General features: G+C 38.3%; 1 protein-coding gene across 1 annotated transcript in view; it reads left to right on the forward strand.

The window, feature by feature from the left end:
• The window catches only part of PAWR (pro-apoptotic WT1 regulator), an 80270-nt gene extending 60063 nt beyond the window's left edge, over window positions 1–20207 (forward strand). The window contains exons 4-6 of the mRNA XM_089524043.1: window positions 11059–11209; window positions 11758–11862; window positions 17550–20207. Of these exons, the coding sequence (XP_089380169.1) occupies window positions 11059–11209; window positions 11758–11862; window positions 17550–17636 (343 nt within the window). The 3' untranslated portion in view covers window positions 17637–20207. The remainder of the gene's footprint in view (window positions 1–11058; window positions 11210–11757; window positions 11863–17549) is intronic.
• Window positions 20208–27512: the final 7305 nt, after the last annotated feature.

The following is a 27512-nucleotide window of genomic DNA, read 5'->3' on the forward strand; positions in this document are numbered from 1 at the left end:
CACCGAGTGACTCCTGTAACTGTTCATTACTCAAAGGCTACACAGTTCCATTTCTGATGTTAACCATGTTTCATAATATCCACAAAGAAAGCCTTCAGAGAAAGATAAATTTACTACACTGTTTATTTAATTGCTGAATTATTTAAACCTAATTCAGTGTAAAACTTTTCAGACAGTTTGGCCTACAATCTGTAGAAGGTGGCTGGGGATGGCAGGATCTGTAGTTGGATCTGGAGGAGTGTCATGTTGAGAAAACCAGAATGAAATCACATATTTGCCAGCGCTTATTGTGATCTATGTAACTATTGCACAGCAGTAATTAGTTATCTTCCATCTGATATAGATGTGGTCTTCTTTGCCTCAGATGCTGCTGCCGAATAACCACAGGAGACCGTGCTGGAGGAAAGGCCACAACTTTATTAAGCAAACCATTGGTAGGGTTGGCACAAAGCATGAGGTCAGGATCTGCGAAATCAAACAACCCCACGTTTGTCTGATTAACCACAACCTGGCATCCACCAGGCATTGGGATGACCTAGGGGCTAAGGAACACCGTATGACCGCATCTCTGCCATGCGTTCACATATTCGCTAAGCCCCTAGTCACCGGGAGGCGCTCTTGCGTTATGGCCCCCGCAATGGCCATACGCCTGCCCTATTCGCCCCCGGGTCCCGACTGACTCCCAAACCAGAGCTCCGTAGCCCTGGTACCATACCGTGCAGATCCTGGCCTATGCTGCCGCCCCAAAGTTGTGACAAAAAACCCAAACCCAAGTGGTGGGTGGGTGGGAGAAGGCTCAGCTCCTCCTCCCTTCCTGCTTGGCTCCTAACCATCCGGAGCTAAGCGCCGACTGAGGGCCGGGGGCTGGCAGCACGGCCTATATAGGCCTAAGACCCACCCTCAGTACCACCTGACTAGGAGACTCCTCCTCCAGGGCAGCTGAACCAATCATCTGCCCTGGAGGACCGGAATTCCCAGTCACCGAGCCCAGCTCCCAGAGCGTCACAGGGCGGAAGGGCCTCCCTTTCGCCCCGTGCACCAATAGGGAGCTGGGGCAAGCCCCAGAGCACTCTGGGGCTTGTAGTCGTTCGCTGCGTCTAGCGGCAAAGCGGTCAGCCCGCCGAGTCGGGCAACCACTTTTTACAAGTGAGCCTTCTGCCCTTCATAGAATCTAGATCGGGGCTGAGAATGCATAAGGTACATGTTCCTTCCGATACTTTAGGTAAAGTAGATTCTATGAAGGATAGAAGGCTCACTTGTAAAGAAGACCACATCGATGTAAATTCATGCAGTGCTATTACACTGAAAGTAAGTAAAATGTTGGGACATGGCAGGAATTTTGAGTTACACACACACACACACACACACACATTTAAATCCAAAAGTCAAACCTTGATTTTGCCATTTTATATAAGAGGCTACATTTTATTATGCCATTGTATATAAATGGGACTTGGGCATCCACAAATTTTGGTATCCACATGGAGGTCCTGAAACCAAGCCCCAGCAAATACCAAGGGCCCACTGTACTGGAAAAGATCATGGTTGGAAAACCCAATCCCTCTCCTTTGAACACCATAGACAAATCAGGGGTGCTGCTGTTCTGCCTCATTCAGGGTTGCGCAGCTCTGGTTCTCCTGATGTCTTTGGACTGTGATTCCATACTTCCTCACTAATGGCTAAGCTGGCTGCTGCTTATGGGAAGTGAAAATCAAAAATATCTCTCAAAATGAGTAGGTCTGGAGAGGAAACCGGAGGCATTTAGGCTTGTTAGGGGAGGGGGTCATGAGAGTTGAATTGGTTCCTGGTTCCCACACAGTTGCCCATCCCTGTTTTCAAGCATTCATCTTTTTGAAAGCAAACAGCATTAAAGAAGGCATGAGCATCAAATGCTTGTGTTTAAAATACAATGTAAGAACACAATAGCCAATATAATCTCCATTATATAGAAGCCTATAATGCCTAAATACCCTAAAAGCACCAGATTCTGTCCCTATGTTGGAAGCTAAGCAGGGTCAGCCAAGATAGGAGCCCACCATTGAATACCAGCCAGGTGCTGTAGGGTATATTTCAGAAGAAGGATCTGGCAAAACCACCCCTGAGTATTCCTTGCATAAGAAAACCCTGTGAAATTCATGGGATCACCATAAGTTGACAGCTGACTTGAAGGCACATACACATGTGCATGCACACGCTTTAACAGTTTACTTTTAAAACCATATCCCCAAGGTGGGGTAAGAAGGAAATAACAGAGGTTCTCCTTGAAATTACTAAGACATTAATTGCTAGTTGTCTCTTCCTCCTCCTATGGCATTAGCTGGTAGTTGGACTGAAAATCAGCCTGCAGTTCTTAATAGTTCCTCTTATTAACACTTATTAAAGTGTTAAGAGTGAATTGAGAGGTTGTGGCAGACATAAGTTGGTAGCCTCACAGCACTTCAGCAGTCTCCACAATTCTTTTCTGTAATGTATAAGGAATCAGTGTAGGACAGTTGATAGTATTTGTTCTTCTCTTGAATTATGCATATAAAAAGGATGATTTATTGGTAATTGGAATCTCTTCTCTCCCCTCCCTCTCTCCCCCTTCTCTCCCTCCCTCCTTCTCTCCTTCCTTCCCTTCCTCACTCTCTTTCTTGCTGTCACTCCTTCTTAGCTAAACAAACCACCAATGTCCATGCTGTGTGAATCAGGCTCCAACTTTTCTCTCCCTCAATAATCCAGTGTCTTTAACCATGGTTTATTGTTGGGTTATGACTCTAGATAGTCCGAAAAGCACAAGCTGGAGTTCCTGCATTGGACTGTTGTTATGGGCCTTCAGGTCATTTCCGACTTACTTACAACCCTTATGGCAACCCTTATCATAGGCTTTTCTTGGCAAGATTTGTTCAACACAGATGAGATGTCTGTGGTTTGTTAGCCACTCCTGGTTATAGGGCAAGCATTCAGACAGTGAGAATGAACATGTTACTCACAAATGATAAACCATGGCCCTCTTACAACTATGGTTTATAGTCACATCTGAATCAGGTTAATATTGATATTATTGGTCTCTCTGATAATAACTTTAAAAATACAATTTTTGTTCTTATTACAGTCGGCCCTTGACATTCGCAGCTTTGGCATTTGCGAATTTGGTTATTCATGTGTTTTGGATGGAAGGAGCTCACGCATGGGCTCCCCTGGCCTCTTCCCATTACCTTATTCGCACATTTTCTACATTCATTGGGGTCTTAGTCCGCTAACCCCTGCAGATGTGGAGGGCCGACTGTAGTTTCAGTGAATTGTGCAGATAAGTTTTCACCATTCATTCCTTTTGACAGAATCTGAGCTGAAACTAAGCTGTATAGTAGTAGCAATTTTCCAGATACTTAAAGAAATCAATATGGTTAAAGAATCATGCAGAGCTGTGTCTCAGTAAACTAAGAATTCATTTTACTTGTTAAATGGACTGAAATGTTTCAGTTTGTTGGAGTAGTCAGAACAAATATGTACATAGCATCCACCACAACAGGCCAGCTATTTCAGGAATTCTTGAAGATAACATTCCATATTACTTCCCCATGTTCCTCCATCACCTTCTTGTTAAAGAAAATTGCTAAAATAATAAAATGAAAATTTGTGGACTAATGTTATCCAACTATAATTAAATTTTGAATGTGTTCCATGCATCATGGTAAATTACAACAACAACAACAACCAAAACAGGTTTTCTAAATTGTCTGATTATAATAAATGGAAAGGCAGAGAGAGAGTTTGGCCATCAGGGCTTAAAAGAACTGTAGGATTTCCTATGGATCAGACAGGATTGGGTAGCTCAATTTACAGTAAATCAGATTAGAATTTTTTGGTGGGCAAGTTTTTTCTTCACTTTCCATAGAAGCTTTCTTTTCATTAACAAGTAGTGCTTTCCCCTTGTTAATGTTGCTGTTTTTAATAAAGAAAGGAACTTAAGTCACTTTGCATTTCAATTTTAGAAGTCCTGAACACACACACACACACAAAACAAACAAACAAATCTAGCTAAGCATGGTTATTATTCTAGGCAGACCCTCTTCTAAAAAGAAACAATTATAGCTAAGCATAGACTTGTATGAAGGTCTCTTCTTATTCTAATCTCTAGAGTATGAGTGAGATTTTTATTATTTTATTACACATATGTTTTGGGGCATTGATATTTGCAATGAATATGGGAAGAGGGATCTGTCTGATCAAAGTAACATTTCCGGTGTTTCAAAATATATCTCATTAAAATTTTATATAGGCTTGCAAGTCTTATACCACAGAAATAATTAATATTGCTCTCTTTGCAAATAAAAATGCAGTGAAAAATGTGAGGAGTTAATTTTCCCTAATTTCTGCCTGTAACAGTTTGAGTCTTCATTAATTTTTCATTTGGCAATCATCTCTTTTGCTCCACCGCATCTCCTCACTCTCAAAAGCCCTTATGATATAGCCTAGTTTTATACAAATGCGGAATTATGAAACTGCTGAGCCAAAGAATACCTAAGGTAATAAATAAAAACACCCAAAATGGGGATGGAATATACATGCTTTGGCTACGGCTTGCTCAGTATCTGTGGGACAGAATGAAAACTGTTGAGGAAGGAAGATGGAATGAAGTCCAGCTGGTTGCCTCACAGGAACATTGAACAGGAGGATTCCACACAGCAGTGTTGTTTCTTCTTGTATTACATAATGCTTAGAACTTTCCCCAGTAATTCTCCACAACAAACTGCAAATGTGTAAATATTTGGAGTTGATCTTAACTTCATTTTCCCCACCCTTTAATTCCTTACTTAACTAACCAACAGTTAGAGACTCATGAACAAGTACTTTGGTCAAACTGCCATCTTTAGAGTCTCAGGTCAAATAAACCAAGGAGCTTTGGGACAATGGCACTTTTCCAGATTAGTGATTATCTCGAGAGCAGCATACCCAATATTCAACTAAAATAGATTTGATATATCACGGTTCAGTGAATTTATTCCTAAATAGAAGAGCAGGCAACCTGTGCTGGTAAGCCCATATCTCCTATAAATCCAAGTTGAACTTCAGTTGATAAATTCATAGTCACTAATTATGATACCCTTCTTTATTTTCTAGCCTGAAATTGGGAATGATATATCAATGAAATTCCATAAATTGATTGATATTGCTATATCATCTATATATTGTTTTCTGTATTTATGCCTTTGAATTCATCCTATTTTTATCCCTTCAACTACCTCATAGTAAGAACTAATTGTTTTAAAGCCAAACCAAAGAGCAAAGATGATTAAGGACAGATCTTTGTCATACATCAATTCAGTAAAATAGGGTGATTGAAATTTCTTTTAACAAACATCCTTGCTATCTGGGTAGAAGCTGACAAAGGTATTGAAGATCAAAATTTTCTATGTGTATAAAATGCTTCTAATAACAACTACCGTATATACTCGTCTGTAAGTCTAAAAATTTCTGCCCAAAAATTGACCCCAAAATCCTAGGTTGACTTATTTATGGATCAGTATGATAATGTGATAGGAGCTCTTTCAGATTTCTCCATGCAGTTTCTTTCTGTCCTGAGCCAAGTGGTTAGAGTCCTTGGTGACTGATTGATTGCTGTTTGCTATCTTGGGAATGAAGACTGAAACACTGAAGCCTTGTTATTGATTGCTAAGTTTTACACTCATCCTATCTATAGGTCGTCAAAATCCATAATTTTGACCCCCAAACCTGCCTGTGACTTATATATGAGGTTAATTTACAGTCGAGTGTATACGGTAGCTAATACTGTATCACCCATCTAAAGGATTTGTCCAAGTCTAAACATAATCCAGAGCTTAATGATTCTGGTTTTATTTACTGTATTGATTTCTTAAATAATTAACTAAATTTTTGCCTTTAATAAAATTGGTTCAATCAAAACCAGGGCAGCATTGTTTAGTTTTGTTAGTTTTTATAGTCAAGATTTTCATATTATTAGATGTTCCATTGCTTTAATGCTCTTTGGTTTTTATTTAATACCAAGCTATCTGTCTCTTTATGTGAAAGTTGAACATGCCCTGGTGAAGGAAATAAATGATTTGTAGGGAGAATCAGAAGTTCGTTTTTATTATTTGCTAAACATAAGTGCACATATACATTCAAATATTACCTTGAAAGTATACTATTATCCCTTTAAAAATTCTTACTTGGGCTTGCTAACTCTTTCATTCTGATTTGTTTCATGTCCCTTGCAGATTTTATGTGGGAATACATGCAGTCAGAAAAAAATAGCAATGCTCTTATGCTGCAAATGCTGAATTTTCAGGCAAAAAGCTACCTTGTTTTGAATCTTTTACACAGTTTGAGGGGAATAGGTTTTACAGGGTTAGATTACAAAGTTTCTGTTCTGTTGCAACATGCATATCCTGTTTTTAAAAAGTTTTTTTTGTACAAAAAGTCATGCTAGATTACGTAGTGCCAAATATGGTAATAGTGTTAAGCCACAGAATTCCTTACAATTGTGTCATTATTCTTTGAAAGATTTCCCTTTATACTGTAACCCATGGTTAGTTACGTGTTTATTGTCCTTAGCTTTCTTTCAGTATAAACTATATAGTTCTAAATAATACCCACAAATGTGTTTTCAGTTAAAAACACTACACAGACACACCAAAAAGTTGGCTGAATTTCATTTAAACCCCCCACCCCCACACTAGCATGTTAGATTATATTCACACTGGAGTTTACATAGTCTGTCATTGACCTTAAATTGGCTTTTTTAACTGGATATATTACTCAAGTGGAATACAAGCCACTGGATAGCCTGATTTGAAAAGGCAATGATGGTGGGCAGAATGATAGGGATAAATGTTTGGCCTAGTAGTCGCTGATCCTGAGTCAAAAAGGGGCTTCCTAGAATGTGAAGGATCCTACTGTGTACATCAACTAGCTTCAATGAAATATAAGTAGATCTAGCTATTTTATATGCTAAAGAAATAGGAAGAAGAAAATGTTTAGGAATAGATGTACACTAGAGCTTATGCGCCCTAACTGTTGAGTTTCAGGGAGGCAGGTATTCCCTACTGTTGAATTCTGAAGTTCAGGCATTCTCCTACTACACTTAAGGCAGGAAAATGATAAGACAGCACTATTGCATGCTGCTTACATCTCCCAACTAAAACCACTCCAATATGTCCATCCTAGGGAATGATACTTCCTTCAAACAGATTTTTTATTATAGGTCTTTATTTTTAGGAGACTCCCCATACAAGCTATTCAACAGCATTAGCAATTTGTGTAAAATCTCTGGATTAAGAATTTAGGAGTGTCCTCCTGCTGTCTGCATAGGACAAAAAGACCAAATGGAGATAAATCAGACATCTTTCAGAAAATCAGTGGGAGACCATTTCAGTGCTTTAGGATTAGTGTTTGAAAGGGTGTTTTGTTTTGGTTTTTTTGACAACAACTAATAGCCATGCTTCTTGGGATATTTTTGGAGTTGTAGTCCAAATACTTACTTTTCAGAGCTCTACCAAAGTCAACAACAACAACAAAATAGCATTGCTTTTTGTTGATTTTCAGCCCAAAGCCGCCATATTCCACCCGCTCCAGATTGGTTTTATGTCCTTTCCCCATGCCACCTCTGTTAAATCCAGTTTGCAGATACATCTGGCAACTGGCTTCTAGTTCACCAGTGCCTAAGCCACCATAATAATGTTGGTCTCTATCCTTTTACAAAACTGTTAGCTATGCTTTTTATTTGCTTCTTTCAAAGAGTCATCTATTTGGAATGCCTAACCATATCGGCCTCAAAGGGAGATTCCAGTATTAAAGTGCTAAACTAGAATTTATCAGCAAATTGAAATTTAAGTAATTTAGGAAGTCTGAGACTTTCATACTACAGGTGTTAAATCAGCTTAGGAGTTTGTGTGTGTTGGTGTGTATATATGCTTGCCTGTGTGTGTATTATCAAATACTGTTGTGAATGAGACACTCTTTCCTTAAATTATCCCTAGTTATTTAAGAAAATGCCTATAAGGAGAACGTGACCAAATTTACCAAGTCACTAAACCCTGAATGCCAGATCTGTTTTTAAAGCTGGCATATTCCAGTGGCTTGAATGTTAAATATGATTGCCTAATTCAAATCCCAGCTCAGCATGTTTTGGGACAGCTATGTGAAGCCTCTTTAAAAGTTGCTTCATGCTATAACTTTCATAGTGTGGTAAACAGTCTTAGCACAGTAGTTCCCATTAAATAGGCAGTTTTCTCCTTATTAAGACACACATATGGAAGAAAAGACTGTTGCCACAGAGACTACATGTGGCAAATTTTCTATTTGGTGATAGAAACTATGTGGAACCATTGATGCCTATTATTAAACAGGAATAATAAAAAAATTCTCATAGGCTTATTATGATAGTAAAGATAAGCATCACATAAGGCTATCATTCCTATACTGCAAGCTGGGGCACAAGGCAGGATGATTTTAGAGAAGATTTGGCATGCCATGAATGTAATATAAAACAAATTCATTTAATAGAATGATGTTGCAATAAAATGTGTGGAGTGATCATGTTCAGGCTGTGAGCCAGCCCCCCCCCCCCCCCCCCAGTTTTCTCCTCCAGTTGTGCCTCAAGAAAGATAATATACCCCAACTATCAGAAGCTGGGGAAATACAGTACTGATTTAGCAAATAATGTTCCCTGTCTTGAGACTTGAGGGGATTGCAACCTTATTGTCTTCCAGTGCACTTGAAAGTCTGAACTAACAGCTAGGCAATGTGAATAAATTCAGAAAGTGCACTTTCCACTTGCATTTGAGGATAAGGAATGCCCTTGTTGATATTCTGTTTGTCATGCCTTTAAAGTGCAGGCAGAATATCTATAGGTGTTCCTTCTGTCCTCATATGTTAGGAGAAGTTTTAAATAATGAACATCTGTGGGCTGTGTTCCTGGTAAGAGTCTGTGCTCTCTTCCCCTTAAAGCAGCCCCTTCCTGTTATGATAGGGATGTGTAATGTGTAGCCCCCCCCCCATGCTGTTAGACAACCACTCCCATCATCACGCAGTAGGGACTATATAGGAACTGCAGTCTGATAACATCAGTAGAGCAAAATGTCCTCCTATTTAAGGGGGACAATGTTGGCACAAAAGCAGCACTGTGTCCTAGCAGTAATGAGGTAAAAAATAAAATAGAGATGGAGGCTACTGTCAAATAGAAGCAGTCACATTACTTATGCTAGGAATCTAAGGCCTATGGGAGAGATAGGCCCACTTTACTTAAAGCATGTGATTTAACCAATTCAAATATAATTGTTCCCCTTTCTTTTCAAGCCTAGGATTATTGTGTATGCACGTCAGAGTTCATCTGTCCTATTAAAAGCTCTTATTTGTAGTTTTTAGGAGTTGAAGAAAAAAACTCCTGGGGAAACTGACAAGTTCCCTTCTCCAGAGTTTTGTGTTTTTGTTTTTTTTTTAATTAAATTTTTAAAAAAAACCCTTTCCCTTTTACCTGCACATCTTGTTAGACAAAGTGGGCTTTAAGTTAAACATTTTGTTCTGATACTAACCTTGCAGTCCTCACTCCTCTCATCTCCACTCTTTTGTAATCTTCATTACCAGAATAAAAATATACTATAATGAATCTAAAACTGCTAGTTTTAATTATAATTTTAAAAATTACAATATAGTTAATTGGCACAAAATAATCATAACAAAAATTTTAGACTCATTCTGTGTCCCATCTACAAACTGCAGGAGATAGCAAGAGGAGATCAAATACAATTGATATCATAATTTCTTCAGCCACGGGTGCATTCTTGCTCTACCAGAGAATTATGAATCTTTAAAATACTTTAAAAAAAAAAAAGAGAGAATACTTCACTTCAGAACTGAAAATTGTAATACTAACCAGTGGTGAGATGCTTAATGGAGTAATAATACTGTTAAAAGCAGCATACAAAATGTATGAGAAATCCCTGTTCCCATCATATCTAGTTTAGGATCAAGTAGTAAGTGAAAAAAAAAAATCCTGCAGCAATGCTTTTCCATAGTGGATTGTGTGTTCCTGCAAGACAAGAGGCAAAAGAAGGCAGTTATGTTGCTAGTAGGTTCTCCCATGTCAAACAGGCTTTTTCTGAGGAGCCAGACTAAATGTGGCAAACAGCTACAGGGTAGCAGCAGTAGGTGGGATGGTGACACTGGGTGAGGATCCCTCAGAGGCGGCAAGAGCACCATAGTTACCCAAGAGCTGCACATATACATGGATATAAAATGATGGCCAAGATAGGAATCAAATAGACTAGGAATCAAATGTGAGCTAGACAAAGTGACTGTTAAATGGATTTGTAATTGGTTGACTGGCCAAATCCAAGGGATGCTCAACAATGGGTCCTTTTCATCCTGGAGAGAAGTGACCAGTGGGGTGTCATAGGGTTCTGTCCTGGGCCCAGTGTTATTCAACATCTTTATCAATGACTTGGATGACAGAATTTGGGTCATAGTTACCAAATTTGCAGATGACACCAAATTAGGAGGAGTAGCTAATACCCCAGAGGACAGGATCAAAATTCAAAATGGCCTGAATAGACTAGAATGCTGGGCCAAAGCTAACAAAATGAAATTCAATACAGAGAAATGTAAGGTACTGCACTTACGGCAGAAAAACGAAATACACAGATATAGGATGGAGGACACCTGGCTGAATGAAACTATGTGTGAAAGAGATCTGGGAGTCCAAGTAGACCACAAGTTGAACATGAGTCAACTGTGCGATGCGGCAGCTAAAAAGGCCAATGCGATTTTAGGCTGCATCGATAGAAGTATAGTGTCTAGATCAAGGGAAGTAATAGTGCCACTCTATTCTGCTTTGGTCAGGCCTCACCTGGAATACTGTGTCCAGTTCTGGGCACAATTCAAAAAGGACATTGAGAAACTGGAGCGTGTCCAAAGGAGCGCGACTAAAATGGTGAAGGGTCTTGAAAGTCAGTGCTTTTATAAATCCCCCAAAAGAAAGATGTATAGAATTATTTTTTATAATTTTCTGCCATCATTCCATCAGGATTTTAAATTATAACTTGTATTTTTACACAGCACAACAAACATGCCAGATGATGATGTTTCTAGTAGATATTCACGAGCAGCAGACAGGGCAGGATATAATAGATACAACAGAGACGCAAATTCTTCTGGAAACATCATACCAAATAATTCTTTGGAAAAGAAGATTGAAGATCTTGAAAAGGTAATACTACTGTATGACTCAAATTATCACTTTTCAACCCCATTTTTGTCTCAAATGGCTGGCTATCAGGTGTGGTGGGAGTTTGTCCAAGGAGTGTTTTTTGTTTTGTTTTTTCAAAATCAAAAATGATCACTTTATGGGGGAAAAGTTCCTCCATGGCCTTTTAAACATGGACATGGGCATAGGATTCCAGACACAATGAACCACTACTGAGGCCTTTCCTCTCCTGGCCACATGAGGAAGTGGTGATCCATAACTAGGCCTACTACATTGATCCTGGGTGGATTCATATAGAAGGAACTAGTTCCTGAGAAACGCAGGTAACAGATTGTTTGTGTTTTATAAATCCAAGTCATCACATAGAATTTAGAAGTTTCTATAAGCAGACTTCCTTAGCGACCCTGCATATTATGTATTGCAATGATATAACCAGCATGTTATTGAGCATACATATCAGGGAGGGAATCACTTGCATCTCAGTGGGATATAGAGCTGTGCTTCTTGTTTTTAAATGATGTATCATAAATCATAAATTCTGTTCTCTGAAGGAGCTAGCAAAGGAGAGACAAGAAAACCTAAGGCTTGTACGAATAGCACAAGACAAAGATGAGCTGATTGGGAAACTGAAGGAGGAAATTGATTTATTAAACAGGGTAAGTACTTATTCACTGTGCTGTGAATGACAAATTAAATATACTCTTTCTATATACTTTATGATTTTAGCACCAGTTCCCACTATCATCAAGTGACGATTCAGTCCTGTGGATAATGTCAATGCCTATGTTGTTTATTATCAAAAAAATATGAACTTACATTTTTGTCTCTGTCTTCCTTCAAAGAACTCAGGTAGTATGATGCCTCCCCCTACAGTGGTTTAGTTATGCTTGCCAATAGGGTCTTCACCTTGGTGCTCCTGACATGTTTTACCCAGAGCTTGGGAAAGTTACCATTTTGGACTACAGCTCCCAGAATCACCTAACAAGCATATCTGGCCATATTGGCAGTGGAATTCTGAAAGTTGTAGGTTTAAAAGGTAGCATTCCATAGCTGTGATTTTATCCTTATAGCACTCTTACGAGCAAGGTTAGGCTGAAAGTATGTAACTCACTCCATATTATTCAATGAGCCTTCTGGTCAAACAGGAATTTGAACCTGTCTTTGGAACAAAACCGATGCTAACTGCTACAGTATATCATATTGCCGTTTATTGGGTAATGCAAAGAAAGGTAACTCATTAATGTGCTATAGTTAGCATTAGAGCAGAGCTTGGAAAAGTTACTTGTTGGAGCTTCCTAATGATCATACTGGTTGATGGTTTGGGGAAGTGGAATCCACTCTGGATTTTACTGCTGCTTCTCCTGCACCAAGTTGAATGGGGGCACCTCCTTGCCAGGGAGTTGGATGTGTCACCCCTGTGGAAAATCCGCAGGCCACCCTGCCCCTTTCGGACACTGCCTGAACTATGAACTCAATGTGAATGACGCTCATTTCCCCAAGCCCTTTAGGAGTGATGGTGCTTTTGACACCATGATGGAAAAAAATAACTTTTGTATCAGCCCATCTCCTACTTCTAGCTCTGGCTGCTCTCTGAGTGAGATGCTCTGTGAGTGAGAAAAAATGAATCCAGGGTAATATAAATGATGGGATGGGATGGAAGGATGCTAGATTGTTGGTATTAGATATCAATCGGAAGGCTGGTCCTTAGTATTGTTGAAATATAATGTCCTCATCTCTTAGAACAAGAAGAGGGTGAATTGACTCAAATTCTCTCTTAATTACCTTTTATTTTACAAGTTGTGAGAATTCACTATAATAAAGGTGTGTTTTGAAAATAGTTCACTAATCATTAGCAAAAATCAGATGGTTAAAAACTGAGGCCCTGAGGCATGCTGAAAATACTGAACCATATCATCTAGGCTACAGTGGGTTTCTTTGACAAACATGATATTTTTGTTTGATGGCTTCTTCTGATCAGCTGGGAACCATTGCACTATATGACTGACAATTCTTTTATCAAATGTCTCTGGAACTTCAGTTGTTCTGAAGTTCCTTTAACCAGTATACATTTGTAAATCAGGCATACAGTTTTCAGTTTAGTCAGAAATAAATGCTGTATATAACGTGACTATTTTGCTTCCTTCTGATTTGTTTGAGTGTTTAAATTCCAGGCAGTTGTTGTGGTTGGGACACATCCAAGTAGCTCATAGTTGTAGACATTTTTGGAATGTTATTATTGTATATAAACATTCCAAAGAGTCTTTATATATAATTTCTGGGACATTTTTAAAGAATTTCTGTCTGTGTGCCTTAAAATTATTGTTGTGAGCTGTATCTTTGCCACCCATCTTGATATTGTATATCTGACACAAGTTAGCCAGACAAAGGAGCCGGGGTGGGGGGGGAAGACTCCTGTTGTAATGAAAAGCTGGTTACATTCCTTTTTTGTTCCTACTATGTACAACCTTTGAAAAGGATGTCAAGAACACAGTGTATGCTTTATCTAAATATCAGATGGAGATAGTTGCTGACCTCAGACTTCCATTTTGGCAAGTTTGCTGCATTTTTCAAATATAAAGCATTCATATTGTTTTATAAAATAGTTTTGCTATTTTATAGCAAAGTGCTGTGTGGCTCAACAGAAGGCACTGCAACTGAGTGTGGTTTCCTAAGAGGGGAGTTCACCCACCTTGTTTTGGCTTTATTTATCCTGATGCTTAAAACCCTTACTCTGAAATGTAAGTCAGTAGGATGACAGTGCCAAATGCGATTCTGGGTTTGCTTTTCAGTTTTCATGTAATTCCTTATGTAACTCTGTTACTGATTTTACTCATTGCGTTTTGATGAGCTAGTAGCTAATAGTAACTTCTCGCTTCCCCCTTCTTCTTCTAATGTTAATGGATGTTATCCAGAAGCCATTGCATGGATGTACAGGAGGAATGTGCACAGATGGTGCTTTTTCCCTTTCCTTTTCTAAATAACTGCTGCTACAGCTTCCACAGCTGATGGAATATGGTATTTTCAAAGCTGAAGAGGAGCTCACTTCACCAGCTGTGGCAGAAACACCCCTGGAAACATCCAAGCCATATCTACCGAAGTGCCCAGGGCTTCCTTAAGTCACACTCAGCAGCATTTTGCAGATGAAAATAAAGATGTGCTTAGAGCACCCCATATCTGTATCAAAACCAGACCCCCATTATATGTTAGATGATGGCATTATTCTGATGCTATCTGCAGTAGTAGTACTACTACCAATAACAACAACAACAACACCCTGCCTTTCCCCCCATTTGGGACTCAAGGCAGCTTACAGTCAAAAGAAACATAGTTAAAAAATTCACAGCATACAGAAGTTAAAAACCAATTAAACTATCAAAAAATTAAAACCAGCTAAAAACATAAAACATTAAAAACAACAATAAAGGGCACAGATAATAGGGAAGCACATTATAAAAGGCCTATTTTCCCTAGAAAATCAGTTCTCAAAGACTTTCTGACATAAAAAGGTATTTATCTGTCTGAGGAAAGATAGTAAGGAAAATCCTATATAAATTGTCTGGCATAGGAATTCCAGCACCAGAGATCAGCCATTGAGAAGGTTATCTCTTGTGTTCACACCAAATGCACCTGTGAGGGTGGCACAGAAAGAAGGGCCTCCCCAGAAGATCTCAAAACATGGGCAACTTCTTTTTTTTTTAAAGAATATTTTTATTAGAATTATATAATAAAAAACAAAAGTATAATAGAAAAAAGCATATAGAAACAAAAGAGCAAGAAAAAAAAAGAACAAAGAAATTTGCCTTTTGACTGTCCAGAAGTATCTCTGTCTTGTCTGGATTAAATTTCAATTTGTTCACCCTCATCCAGTCCATTACTGACACCAGTAAACATCAGTTTAGGACTGAAACAGCTTCCTTGGACTGTGGTAGAAAGGATTAACAGAATTAGGTACCATCTGCATGCTTATAGCACTAGATAGCCTATTATACATTGGTCATAAAAAAAAAAGACTATGTGTTCTTAAGACATTGATACATAAACAAAACAACAAAAACACCCCAGAGACCGTCAGTTGTCTCTTATCAACAATTGAGGATAAGAGCTACCACCATGTGAAATGGTGTACTTCATGGCACCTTAATATCTAGCTGTGGTTGCAGCCACTTTTACCTCACTGTACAGCGAATCCAGATTGTATCCAACATTCTGTCATTGTTGCTCCTCAGATTTAGCTTCCAGGTGTCTTTGAAAGGGAGCTGAATCTTGAAGAATTGCAACAATTACAATTATTCAATTTTAAATAAATGAATTTTTAGCAAGACATTCCCCAAAACCAGAAAAAAAAGTGATTACCAGAATATAAAGACTATCCTGGAAAAGAAGGGCAGCTTGGAGTATACGCATAAGTGACTTTGTAGTGTGAGCAATCACTACAAGGTTTTATAAGCTTTTATTGAAAAGGCAGCCAAGGTGTGTTTTTTTTAATTTTTATTTTTATTTGTCTCATATCCAGTAACTGAATGATTTCCTCCACCCTTCCTGGCTTCCATAGAAATCCCCCATTTTGCCCATTATCATCCATGTAGATCTGTATGTACCATGATTTCCCCACCCTTCCTGCCTTCCACAACAGTCTCCCACCACACATTTACCCATTATTACTTTCTCATAGTTTCTTACAAGGTCTTCAGTAAAATCAGAGCTTGTAAATTTTTATACTTTTCCAGGCTCTTCATAAAATCAATCCTGGAAGTAGCTTGAGAAGCATTTTCCAGTTGCTAACCACTAGCCCTGGCTACTAAATTAAAAAGAAACTGTGGACCCCTAACTATTGTAGTCCAGCAAAAATATTTACATGTCTAAAAGTATAGATATGGTCATATAATAGCACTATATTTGTAATCTTTGGTTGCATTTTTCCTGTCCCTTCATGTGTAAAAGAGCTTTAACAGATGGTATGTACAACCCCAGCATGTTACTTCATCTTAAAGTATTACTTTATCCCCTGTTTAGTCATGGACAGAAAATAATATGAGGATCAAGCTGGATGTGACACCATTCATGCAGTTACTGATTTGTTGTGTATATTACTAGTAGTATGGCCATTATAACTGCTGCTCCTATTTACAAGTGCCCTAAACGCTGGGTGCATTACATTTTTGGGCTCCCCCATATTGCTGCTGAACACCACTCAGACCAAAAAAGAAAATGGTGAAAAAAGGAAGGAGAGAGAGCTGCCATTCTTTCTTTGGTTTGGGCAAGGAAGGGGTAATGAAGTGAGAGTACTGTTTCCACACCATGAGGTGCCTCTCATCTCTGCCTCTGGTCACTACCTTCATGCTGGGTCTGTAACACACCCTCTTTTTTTAGGCCATATTGTCATTCTTTTTCCTCATTTATATTCCTTCTTACATGTATTTTTATAGCTATAGGTATTTTAAGATTAGCAATGCTATTTACATACATACACAATTGTACACCTTCAAACAAATAGATCTTCTCCTTCTCTTTAGCTCCTCCTAAATATGTTCCCTGTATGCATTTTTAAAAGAGGAAAACATTCTTTTGCTACATACACATACACTTTACCCTTGACTTATTCAGAGTCATAGGAAAATCCAAAACTTTGGCACCAAAACATGCCCTCAACGTATACATGAGGCTGACTTATACATTAATATATATGGTAGTTAAAATGCCTATGCACAAGTAGCAAGGCTAGTTTATTCTAAAAGCTAATGCACAACTGCTGATCAGTTGACTGGTGTTGCAAGTAATTTGGTGTTGAGAAGAGCATCAGTTTTGGCTATATGTGCCAAAGAAACACCTGTAGTAAAGTGTATGCCTCCCAATAAACAACTGTATTTCAAGTTTCTTTTCCCCACTTACAAAATAGGAATATAGTCACAAGCATCCTACTCAAATAAAATCACTAGTTTTCATATACATTTTCTCTTTTCAGTGTTACTAGAATTTAAATTCATTCTATATATATTAAATATTCCCCAAAGTTTTGGTCTATATCCATATTTTGGGTTATGCTGCATATGTGTTCTAATTAAAAAGATTGTATGTACAGCGCTGTGTAAATTTACAGTGCTTTATAAATAAAGGTTAATAATAATTATAGTGTAAAAAACACTCAGTGAAAATGGAAGTGATTTTACAATAGGTAAATTTAAAATCTGCTGATTATTATACCTCTCAAGCCTGTTTTTCAGCATTCTGAATCTGTCGTCTACCCTTGTTTTGCTTTCATACATTAATGCATTACAACCCAAGTCATTTCAAAACAAACAGCATTATTAATTAACAGGTATATACCTTGTGTTTTCTCTCAAAGGACCTAGATGATATAGAAGATGAAAATGAGCAATTAAAACAAGAAAATAAGACACTCTTAAAAGTTGTTGGACAGCTGACAAGGTAGAAGACAGAAGCCTCAGTGAGGAATGAAACATGAAAACTACTGATTGAATGTTTAAAAATCAAGGGGCTAGAATGTTTTCTTTGTTGCAATATGTCAAAACAACTGTTTTTGTATTTATTATTAAGGGGGGGCGGGGAAATAATGAATGTTTTACATAATGCTTTCTTCATTTGATGTAATAAAATCAAGCAGTGTAAGTATTTCTAAACTTATTCCCTTGCATTGTCCAAGTTAATTCAGATAATAACTTTCCTGAAATCAATATGTTTTTGAATTTTCAGTGTCTTTAGCTTATATGTATATAGCCCAATTGCAGTGTTGTAAACTACCTGATCACCAAAACTCCACTTTGGTCTATATGGATACTACTTTTGTGGGCTTCTCCTCTTCCCTAAATGAAAGGAATTCTAGGAGTAAACTTTGTTTACATGGATTCAAAATATATATATTGGGAGATATTTGCTATTTGTTCAACAGCTGTAAAGTGCGGGTGCCTTACTAGAGTACTGATCTGAAACATTTTAGAAATCAATTGTTTCTTCTACAGAAAAAATCTTGTATTTTGTGATTTTATTTTATACTGTATCTGAAATACTGACAATAGTAGATAGTACTTTTCCTATATAGCTGCTCTTTGACAAACATATTTTTATAAAATATCAGTAAATCACCAATCCTTATAAACACCAATCCTTGCCAAGGTAGTTTTTTTAAGCAAAATCCCCAGTTTGCAGGTTAATCACAATGCTTTCTTTTCATCCACAGGAAGAAAATGGGGTATTTTCTATAAGGGTATTGTTCATTTTTACAATAAATAAAGGCTACAGCCTGATTTTGACAGAAAAAAAATATAATTTTTAATGGACTCAGAACAAAAAGTCTTCCTGGTTTTCTACTTAGAGATTAAACCATGCCTTATTGATGCAGATGCAACAGAAAACCATGGCTTAACAAACCCAGGAAGCTGTGCATCAAAGTGAAAGAGGGAAGGGAAAAAATGGCTGTTGGGGTCATGTTAGTTTTTGATCCAATGAAAAATGATTTTTAGACCAAGACTGTTACATCTAAGTAGAGACTGTGAGGATGGTATGTTGTGTTTGCATCGGAGATTTATATCACAATAGTGTCAAGATATACTAAATCAAGAATGGCACATTCATTTTGCAACTACAATATATGCACGTTTTCATAAAATGGATGTATCAGGATCTTGCTTGATTTATACAGGTAATTGAAGCTGTGATAAAATTTATTAATGAATATAGTTTACAAAAGGGAAGTTTATGATTTTGGGGCCCTCTGAAAGTATTACAGAAAAACATCTGTTCTAGAATAGCACTAATGTTTGTTAAAATAAAGTACACTGCATGTTCTGTTATACATCAACATCATATGTCTGTGTTACTATTTTGTGTTATGGACAATGGAATAGTTTTTATAAACCACTGAAAAAAATACTGTCTTTCACAAAATCCAAGTCTTTTCTTGCTTGAAACAGCTTTGTGGCCTTTAAGAATATGAAATATACCCTGCTTAACATGAGGTGCTGACAGTTGACCTGGTGTTCCTGTTATGCTACAGCGCCTGTGATTTCATTTAGACACACTATCTGAAAAGGCTTCAGGGAGATATTCCATGACCTCTTAGTGCACTGATTCTCAAAGTGTGTGGTATGAGAGCTACCATGTTGCATCAAGCTGGTCTCTGCCCTCCAAAGAGTGATGTCCTGTCCAGAATTAATCTCCTTTTTATGCCACTGCATTGGAAGTAACATTCTTAGTCTCTCACATTCTTACTCCCTCTTCACTGGCAGATGAGAAGAACTCTCAGAGGTATCACCATCACCCACAAAGCAGTGCACTCCCTGTGTTTTGGCTGGCTCAAAAGAAAGTTAGAGCCTCAGCTGTCAATATTTATTATTAAATATTCTCTACCTGATACCTTCCAGATGTTTTGGACTACAGTTACCATGATCTCTGCCCAACACCATGTTTTTGTGCAGGTTGGAATGGTAAAAGCACCATAATGGGGACACCATATTACAGCATTGGTTCATTAATATTCTCAAGTAGCAGCAACTTTTCAAGGCATTGGGAAAAGAGGTGTTTCCACACCTTGCTGTCTATTGGACCTGAGATTTTATACATAGAAAGAATCTGTTAAAAAGTTGGTATTGACAATGCTGTTGTATTTATGTAGCCATTGCCCCTAATTAGGTGGTCATTAAACATGAGGGAGGTATTAACAAAACAATCCTGATTTTATAAAATCTTGCTAGTTTATAGGCTGTCAAGCTGCATACTGTAGTACTGCCTCAAATTCAGGTTAATTTGGTGAATTTCAGTGATAGCTAAAAGGCTAAAATTTACCTCACTTGGAATGTCAACTGTTTCATAAATTACGTATGTTTTGGTAGTTTGTGAATTATTTCAATAATTGTGCTGTGGTATTTCCAAATGGCATACCTGGAATCTTCTATAGAAAAGACAGATCGGTTATATGAATAACTTCAATGAAAACATGCTTATGATTTATATGGATAAAATAAATAAAGCACATCAGCTACCTTAATTGCTTAATTTTTTTTCTGTTCATACTGTATGGATTCATAGTCCTGGGGCAACCAAGTTCTGTACTTTTAAGAGGAAAATGCTGTATTTTGGTTGTCATTAAATGTCATTATGATTACCATTAAATACTCAGTTGTACTTATCTGGATATAGTTTCCTGGGCCTGGCAGCCCTTCTGGAAAACGCAGAGAAGTGAAGACAAGAATCACCCAAAGGGAAGGTATTTTTAGCATATATCAGAGGAATCACAGACAGAATAGGCAAAGTGGTGAGGAAGCACAACCTGCAAATGGTTTATAAACTGACGAAGAAAATCCAGCAAATGCTTCGCTCAGCCAAGGACCAGAGAGACCCACTTACAGCTGCAGGAGTTTACCGCATACCTTGCAGCTGCAGACAATTTTACATAGGGACCACCAAACGCAGTGTGCAAACAAGAATCAAGGAACACAAGAGACACTGCAGACTGGGCCAGCCAGAAAAATCAGCATTTATTATTATTATTATTAACCTTTATTTATAAAGCGCTGTAAATTTACACAGCGCTGTACATGCAATCTTTTTAATTGGACGGTTCCCTGGTAGCAGAACATGCCACAAACCATCCTGGGCATAAAATACTGTTTGAAAACACTGGAATTCTGGACCATGCCAACCACTTCCATGTCAGGATGCACAGGGAAGACATTGAAATCCATAAACATCTGGATAATTTCAACCGAAAAGAATAAACCCTTAAAGTGAACAAAATTTAGCTACCAGTCCTGAGGAATAGCAAAATATGGACTCAGCAAATGCAAATGGGAAACCTCAGAGTCAGGGGCTTTCCCAGCCGATAATGATCAGCAATTAGCAGACACTAATCCTCCTTTGCATTAGCCTCCCAGCCTGAAGACTGCCATCAGGACAGAACAATACACATGCAAATCACTCCTGCATTCCTAGGCTCACACAGTAAATATATACCCACTTTTTTCCAGGCAAGCATTCTCTGAAGATGCCAGCCAAAGATGCTGGTGAAACATCAGGAAGAAAATCTTCTAGAACATGGCCACATAGCCCGAACAACCCACAAAAAACTATGGCTGCTGGCCATGAAAGCCTTAGACTTGACTGGTTGACCATTGGAAATATTTTCCGTTCTGTATTCAGAGGCAGTCTTAAATAATAAGTACAGTCAGGAGCCCATGTGCTGTACCAAGGAGCCATAAACTTAAGAAACTGTTTTCTTTTATCCTTTCAAGAATGGTGATGTTTTGTTCTCAAAGAAAAAATGTTTTTCTTGAGTTGCTGTATCTAGTATCTCTTTTCACCTGTATTGACAACTATGGTCGAGCACCTAAGGACTGGGGGCCTGCTTTCATTATCCCCATATTTAAAAAAGTAGAGAAGAACAATCCTGGCAACTACAGACCAATTAGTTTTCTCAATATGATTAGCAAGCTCTACACAAAACACAGTGGAAATTCGAGGACTAGGTGGAACAAGAAAATATACATGCAGAGGAACAAGCTGGCTATAGGGAAGGCCCATCCACAGCAGAGTGTTGGAAACTTCAACACACTGCTGTGGATGGCATTCTTTACACCTCCAGGCTTTATCATAACTGAAATTGACTTAAGCAGTATTGAACTCCTCATTAGCTGTTAGGCTGATGATTTACAGAAACTTCAGTGAGATAAAGAATTAACAAATATGAAAGAGAATACACAAAATGATGCCCATTTTTTCAAATCCCTCCCAAAAGACCCTTTGCTAATGTTTAAACTGTTGGTCTTGAGTCTTAGAAGTTACTGAGCTATCTTGGACTCTGTAATGATGAGGGGTTGGGCTTCTTCTGCAACAGCAGCATATTATGTATACCAGATTTGCAGATTAAAAAGAAAAAATGTTAAAAAAATTATTAGTATTAAAGTTTTCTTGAGCATTCCCACATTTATTATTTTCACTTTTGTATACATATTATATTTATGGTAATGAACTATATGATAATTGCTTGTGCTGATGATATACCATGCCACCTAACTGTACAATGATGTAAGAATATCTTGTCTCATTGAAATAGTTGTCCATTAATCTTTTGTTTATAGTCTATGTTCTCGCCCTCTCTATCTCTCTGAGATATTTAAACAGCCTTTGTTTCTTCTGGCAATATTGTAGCTACTGCCAATTTTTAAAAGTTTTTAAAAAGTGATTTTTCTTTACAAGCAATCCAGAATAAGTCTAAATAATTAAGGATTGCTTTTTAAAATTAAGTAAGTGAATCCTTACTTGGCAATACTATTAATTTATTAACACTCAGTTTTCATAGTAACAATGACTGTTTTGTATTGAGAGACAGACTTCCTGCTTAATAATTTATGTATGCTTATTTGCTTATTTGGAAACATATTAATTTTTAAACTATTGAAGAGCTAGTCCCCTAGTGTTGCAGATATCCTGTCAGATGCCTCCCTTGTTAGTCCAATTAAATGGAACTGGTATCCATGATTAAATCTATTAAGGGGTGTGTGTTGGTCCCTGCAGGCCATAAGGATATGCACATACTGTATATACGCAATAGAGTGGTCTCTCTCTCTAATCAGGTCCTTTGTATAAAATAAAATTATGCAGTATTTGCAAGCTGCAGAGAGTGGTGACAGTGCTCCCAGTCATGTCTATATGCCTTTCTCCAACCTCATGGCCTTCTCCTTCTCCAAATGTAAATTCTACATTACTTGTACTGTAGCTCCAAAAGGTCTGGATTTTAGAGGATTTCAGATAAGACTACCTGTAATTTTTGAATGCAGGCACTGATAGTTTTCCCACACACCTTATATGGAATGAAATCCTGTGGTAGCAATCCATTCTTCCAGGTGGTCTTGGAAGGCTCAGACACCATTGGAAAAAGTACTAAACTAAATCGCTCTGAGAGCAACTTTTCCATATTTATTAACTAGCAAAAATATGCTAGTTGTATCAGTTTCATAACACTTCAGTTGACATGGCTTTATCTTGTGAACAAACCTTGGAAGGCCCAAGTCCTTTTGCCTATTCCATACTTGGGAATGGAGCAGTTTTCAGAAACCAGAGGTTCCTTAGGATCCCCAAAGCAGAGAACTCCCCATAAGATTATGAGATGAGAAAACAACAGGTTCCCTCCTACTTCCCCTCTTGCCAGGAGTTGGCTGATGTCCAATGGGAATATGGCTTAAGAAGTTCAAGGGACTCACCAGAGTAGAGCTTGCTGATGCCCTTGTGAGAAAGTGGAGGGATTAAAAACCCCTCTGTTTCGAGTAAGCGTAGTGTAGTGGTTTAAGTGTTGGGCTATGATTTTGGAGTCCAAGGTTCAGATCTTTGTTTGATCATGAAAACCCACTGTGTGACCTTGGGCAAGTCATATTCTGTCAGCCTCTATTGAAGACTATGGTAAAACTCTGAACAAATCCTGTCAAGAAAACTTCATGATGTCATAAGTCAGAAACAACTTGAAAGCACACAACAACAAGAAAACCTGTGCCAGTCAGAGAGGTGAATAGAGCCTTCTAGAAGAAGAAAAAACACACTACATGGATATTAACACAAAACACTGGAGCCATCCACTTGAGTGACTAGGCCTGCCTCCAAGATGGGAATGTGTGAAATTAGCTAAATCTGAAGTTGGCAAAATCAATAAAAGAGCACAAAACGGACTCTCCTGTGACCCAGAGTTCTCTGTTATGATCAGCCTCCTCCTGTGACATATCAACCAAAGCAAGCAGAAAGAAACTGCCCTATTGTGTCAAACTATGCAGCTGATATCCCTGGCAAACTGCAGGTATAGCAACATCTTGAAGTGGGAATTCTTCCAGCTTGCTGGTTTGGATATATACCAGAGGATGCTGAATCTACTTTTCATGAAAGAATTGGAATGGATACTGAAATTATGAAGCATACTAGCAAGCTCATCTCACAGAGTTGGAAAACTGCAAGTAGAATCAATAGTGATATGCACAGCAGCACGGCAAGAATTTTTAAGCTTGCTGTTCTGCAATGGTTTTTGATGAGGGCTAATGGAACCTCTACAGAACTTCTTGTACTCTTGAAAAAACCATGGAGCAAGTGCTTTGACTAAAAAGGCAGCTTGTCATAACTGATTTTGCACCCTTTGAATACAAAAGACATTGATTATAGTGTATGAAATGAGTTTTGTACTTCAAGAGCTGGTTTGGAGGGGAAAGACAAGAACAACTACATTATTTTGCCTGGAATTTCTTGTTCTTTCAGCTACCAGCTAATAGCAGGAAGAGGCAAATCTTTATTTTTGAAGTGATAAATGTCGTTGTAAGACAAGTCCTGAAAGTAGAGCAGCATCATTTTAAAAACCCTCATAATTCCCACTGTACAGCCCCTGTTGGTCATGCAGGTCATCTGGCCGGGGAAATGGAAACCATTCTTACACTTATGATTCAGCTGCAGTGTTCATGGCAATATACAGAGGAGCCCAGTGGATCTTTTCATTAAAAACACTGCAGAAGATTTCTCTTGGACCAAAGCACTTAATATACAACTGCCTTATTTGGGCATTAAGAGGGTTTGCCATACTCAATTTGGCGAAAGTTCTTCCAGGCACATACTGCAGTTGAAGCACCAAAGAAAGGGTGTATTTCAGCACCGTGTCAGGAAGCAGCTTAAGGGACTAAGCTGTCAAACCTAGCCATTTGGAATACATATAATCAATAAATAGCAATGAACCATTTTACAGAAATAAACAATTTTAGAGAAACTTTAGAAACAAAATTGTTCAGCAGAACTGAACCATTTTACAGAAATAACCCATTTTAGAGAAACTTTATCTAGAGACAAAATGTGTCTGCATCCAAACTTGCAGGAACCTTTGTCAAAGAGTGAATGGTTATGTTTCTAACACCCGTGTCTTGTAAATCCCAAATAATTTGTGCATGTCTTTTAAAAGAGAGAAGTTGCCTATTGACAGAAAAAACCCCTTTCACCAAAATATGCATCCCAGGATTCCATAGGAGGGAGCCATGGCCCTTTAAAATGGCGTGAAAGTGATATAATGGTGAAGTGGAAAGACACAACAAGGCCAGGTACATTACCTCAGCATCAGTTTTGTTTTCAGGTTCCAAGCTCTTGGAGTTTTTCCATAGCCATACAATTAGAAGGGAAGGACTAATGCAATTCCCCAGGTGACAGTAGTGCAGCACAGTGTCAGGAAGATACCCAAATAGGCAAAAAAGGTGGGGAACAGCAGTCCCCACCAGCTGAACTTCCTAGGCTCCAGCTCCACAGAGGAGAACAGCAAGGTACCATCCCTCATCAATGGCAACTGCCTGTCCCACATTGGGAGGACATTTCCAGAGAGCTAAAGAAGGGTGCAGATACTTACTCTAGAAATACCTACTGTTTGAGCTTTCCATTTCCAAGTTCTTAAAGTAGAGGGTTTTTTAAAAAGCGCCACACAGACTACATGTATTCCGATACATGCTGACCTGAAAGGAGTCCAGAAAGTGTCTGTATAATACAGCACTTCTGAATTGCTCCTTGTCCAGATTTGAGCCTAGCAGCCTTCAGGCTGCCATGGAAGCAGCTGTAGAAGGACAGAGAACAATAGCAGAACAGTCAAAGGCCTGGCAGGTATCTGCTTTGAAATCCATTTATGGAGCTCTTATATTAGGCATATCCTTAGGGTGGCATCCCTGTCTAACCCCCCTACTCCAGTGCCCCATATCTTCATATCCAAATGCTGAAATGTCATATTAAAAGGCCTGATCTGTTTTCCTTGTCAGTGAGGTGGGTATCTAAATAGGCAGAGAGAAAGGAGCTATGCATTTATTTATTTTGAACAACAAAGTTATCTTACATCCAGATTTGTCCTTCATACTCAAAGTAAATTTTAAAAGGACATAGGACCTGACCATCCTTCCCTCTGCTCATACCCTTATCCACTCAGAGATCTGCCTGGATGCCCTCAAGGGAGTCAAGTTCAACTTATACAGAACCAAGTCCATTAGAAAGCACATTTCCTTCTTCCTATCCTACAGGATAACCTCCTTGGGAAAGAAAGTATCCAGATCCTTAGCTTGTTGGAGCCGGGAATGCATCATTCCAACCTAAAATTGCAGCAATTGACTGGTTCCGGAAGGAATAGTCACACCTTCAGCCAGTTTAGGATGATCTTAGCAGCCTCTTAGGAGAGAGCTCCTCTGGAAGAGGAGTGGAAGGAGGAGAAAGAAATTGGGACATTTTAAAAGCAGCTGAAAAGGTGGAATTACTGAAGATAACTTGGGACTGTCCCTGCCAGTTTAGGAACATCTTAGCAGCCTTTTAGGAGAGAGCTCCTCTGGAAGAGACCTGTAGGATGAAACCTGATCCTCAAGCCATAGCTTCATTAGACACTACAGAGTAAACCTCTTCTGTAGAGAATACTTTGGACAGCTACATTTTGCAGACTGTTGAACTTTATTAACAGTGCTAGTTTAAAGCTGTTTGCCCACCTGGACTATGGCAACAGAACACAATGAAGACTGGGTTGATCCCAATAAAGGTATCATTCTGACTCTCAATTCTGCACTAATAAACAAAAGTGACAAAAGTGGTTTTGTTTAAATAACAAAAGAAAGTTGAGTCTTATTTATATGCCAAGCTTCCTTTGGATAAAATGGTTTGTAATTGATATATAACCACTTTACTACAGATAAACCATTACAAACTGTTATGATGGAATAGTTAGTTTCCAAGGACCCAAATATTTACAAAGCTAAAAGTTGTTTTAACAATTCTGTCCAAATGGGTTGTCAGGGACCCTAACAGACCCTTGGGAAAGGTATGATGTTTATGTCAAGTATTTTATTGTAAGTCAAAATAAAAATAAAAACCCAAACAGCATAACTTTTTAAAGATATGTGGCACAATCCTGTACATGAATGCACTGTATTTCCTGAACATATTCCCAGAACAATCTGCATGGGACTGTGTTCTTAGCCCTAAAAATTGCCTGCAATCAGAGAAAGATGATATATTGTTGAAATAGGGGTTTGCTGGGGTTACATAACCTGTAAGAATACTTCTTTACATTGACAAAACCTGACTCCTGACATAGCACTGTTCTGCTGTGACCCTGTACGCCCCAGTTATAGTTTCACAGAAAGCCAGACACAAATATGAACATACCCAATTTGGCAGGGTCAGTCCCAAGTTATCGTCTGTAGTTCCACTTTTTCAGCTGCTTTTAGAATCTCCCAATTTCTTTCTCCTCCTTCCACTTTCCCCCTTTATCTTCCATGTACCTTAATTGCTGAAAACGGAGTTCAAAGTAGTTTTCATC

The sequence above is a fragment of the Sceloporus occidentalis genome, unplaced genomic scaffold (assembly GCF_023333645.1).
Source record: "Sceloporus occidentalis isolate IW3139 unplaced genomic scaffold, rSceOcc1.0.p SCAF_5, whole genome shotgun sequence".
Classification (NCBI taxonomy): domain Eukaryota; kingdom Metazoa; phylum Chordata; class Lepidosauria; order Squamata; family Phrynosomatidae; genus Sceloporus; species Sceloporus occidentalis.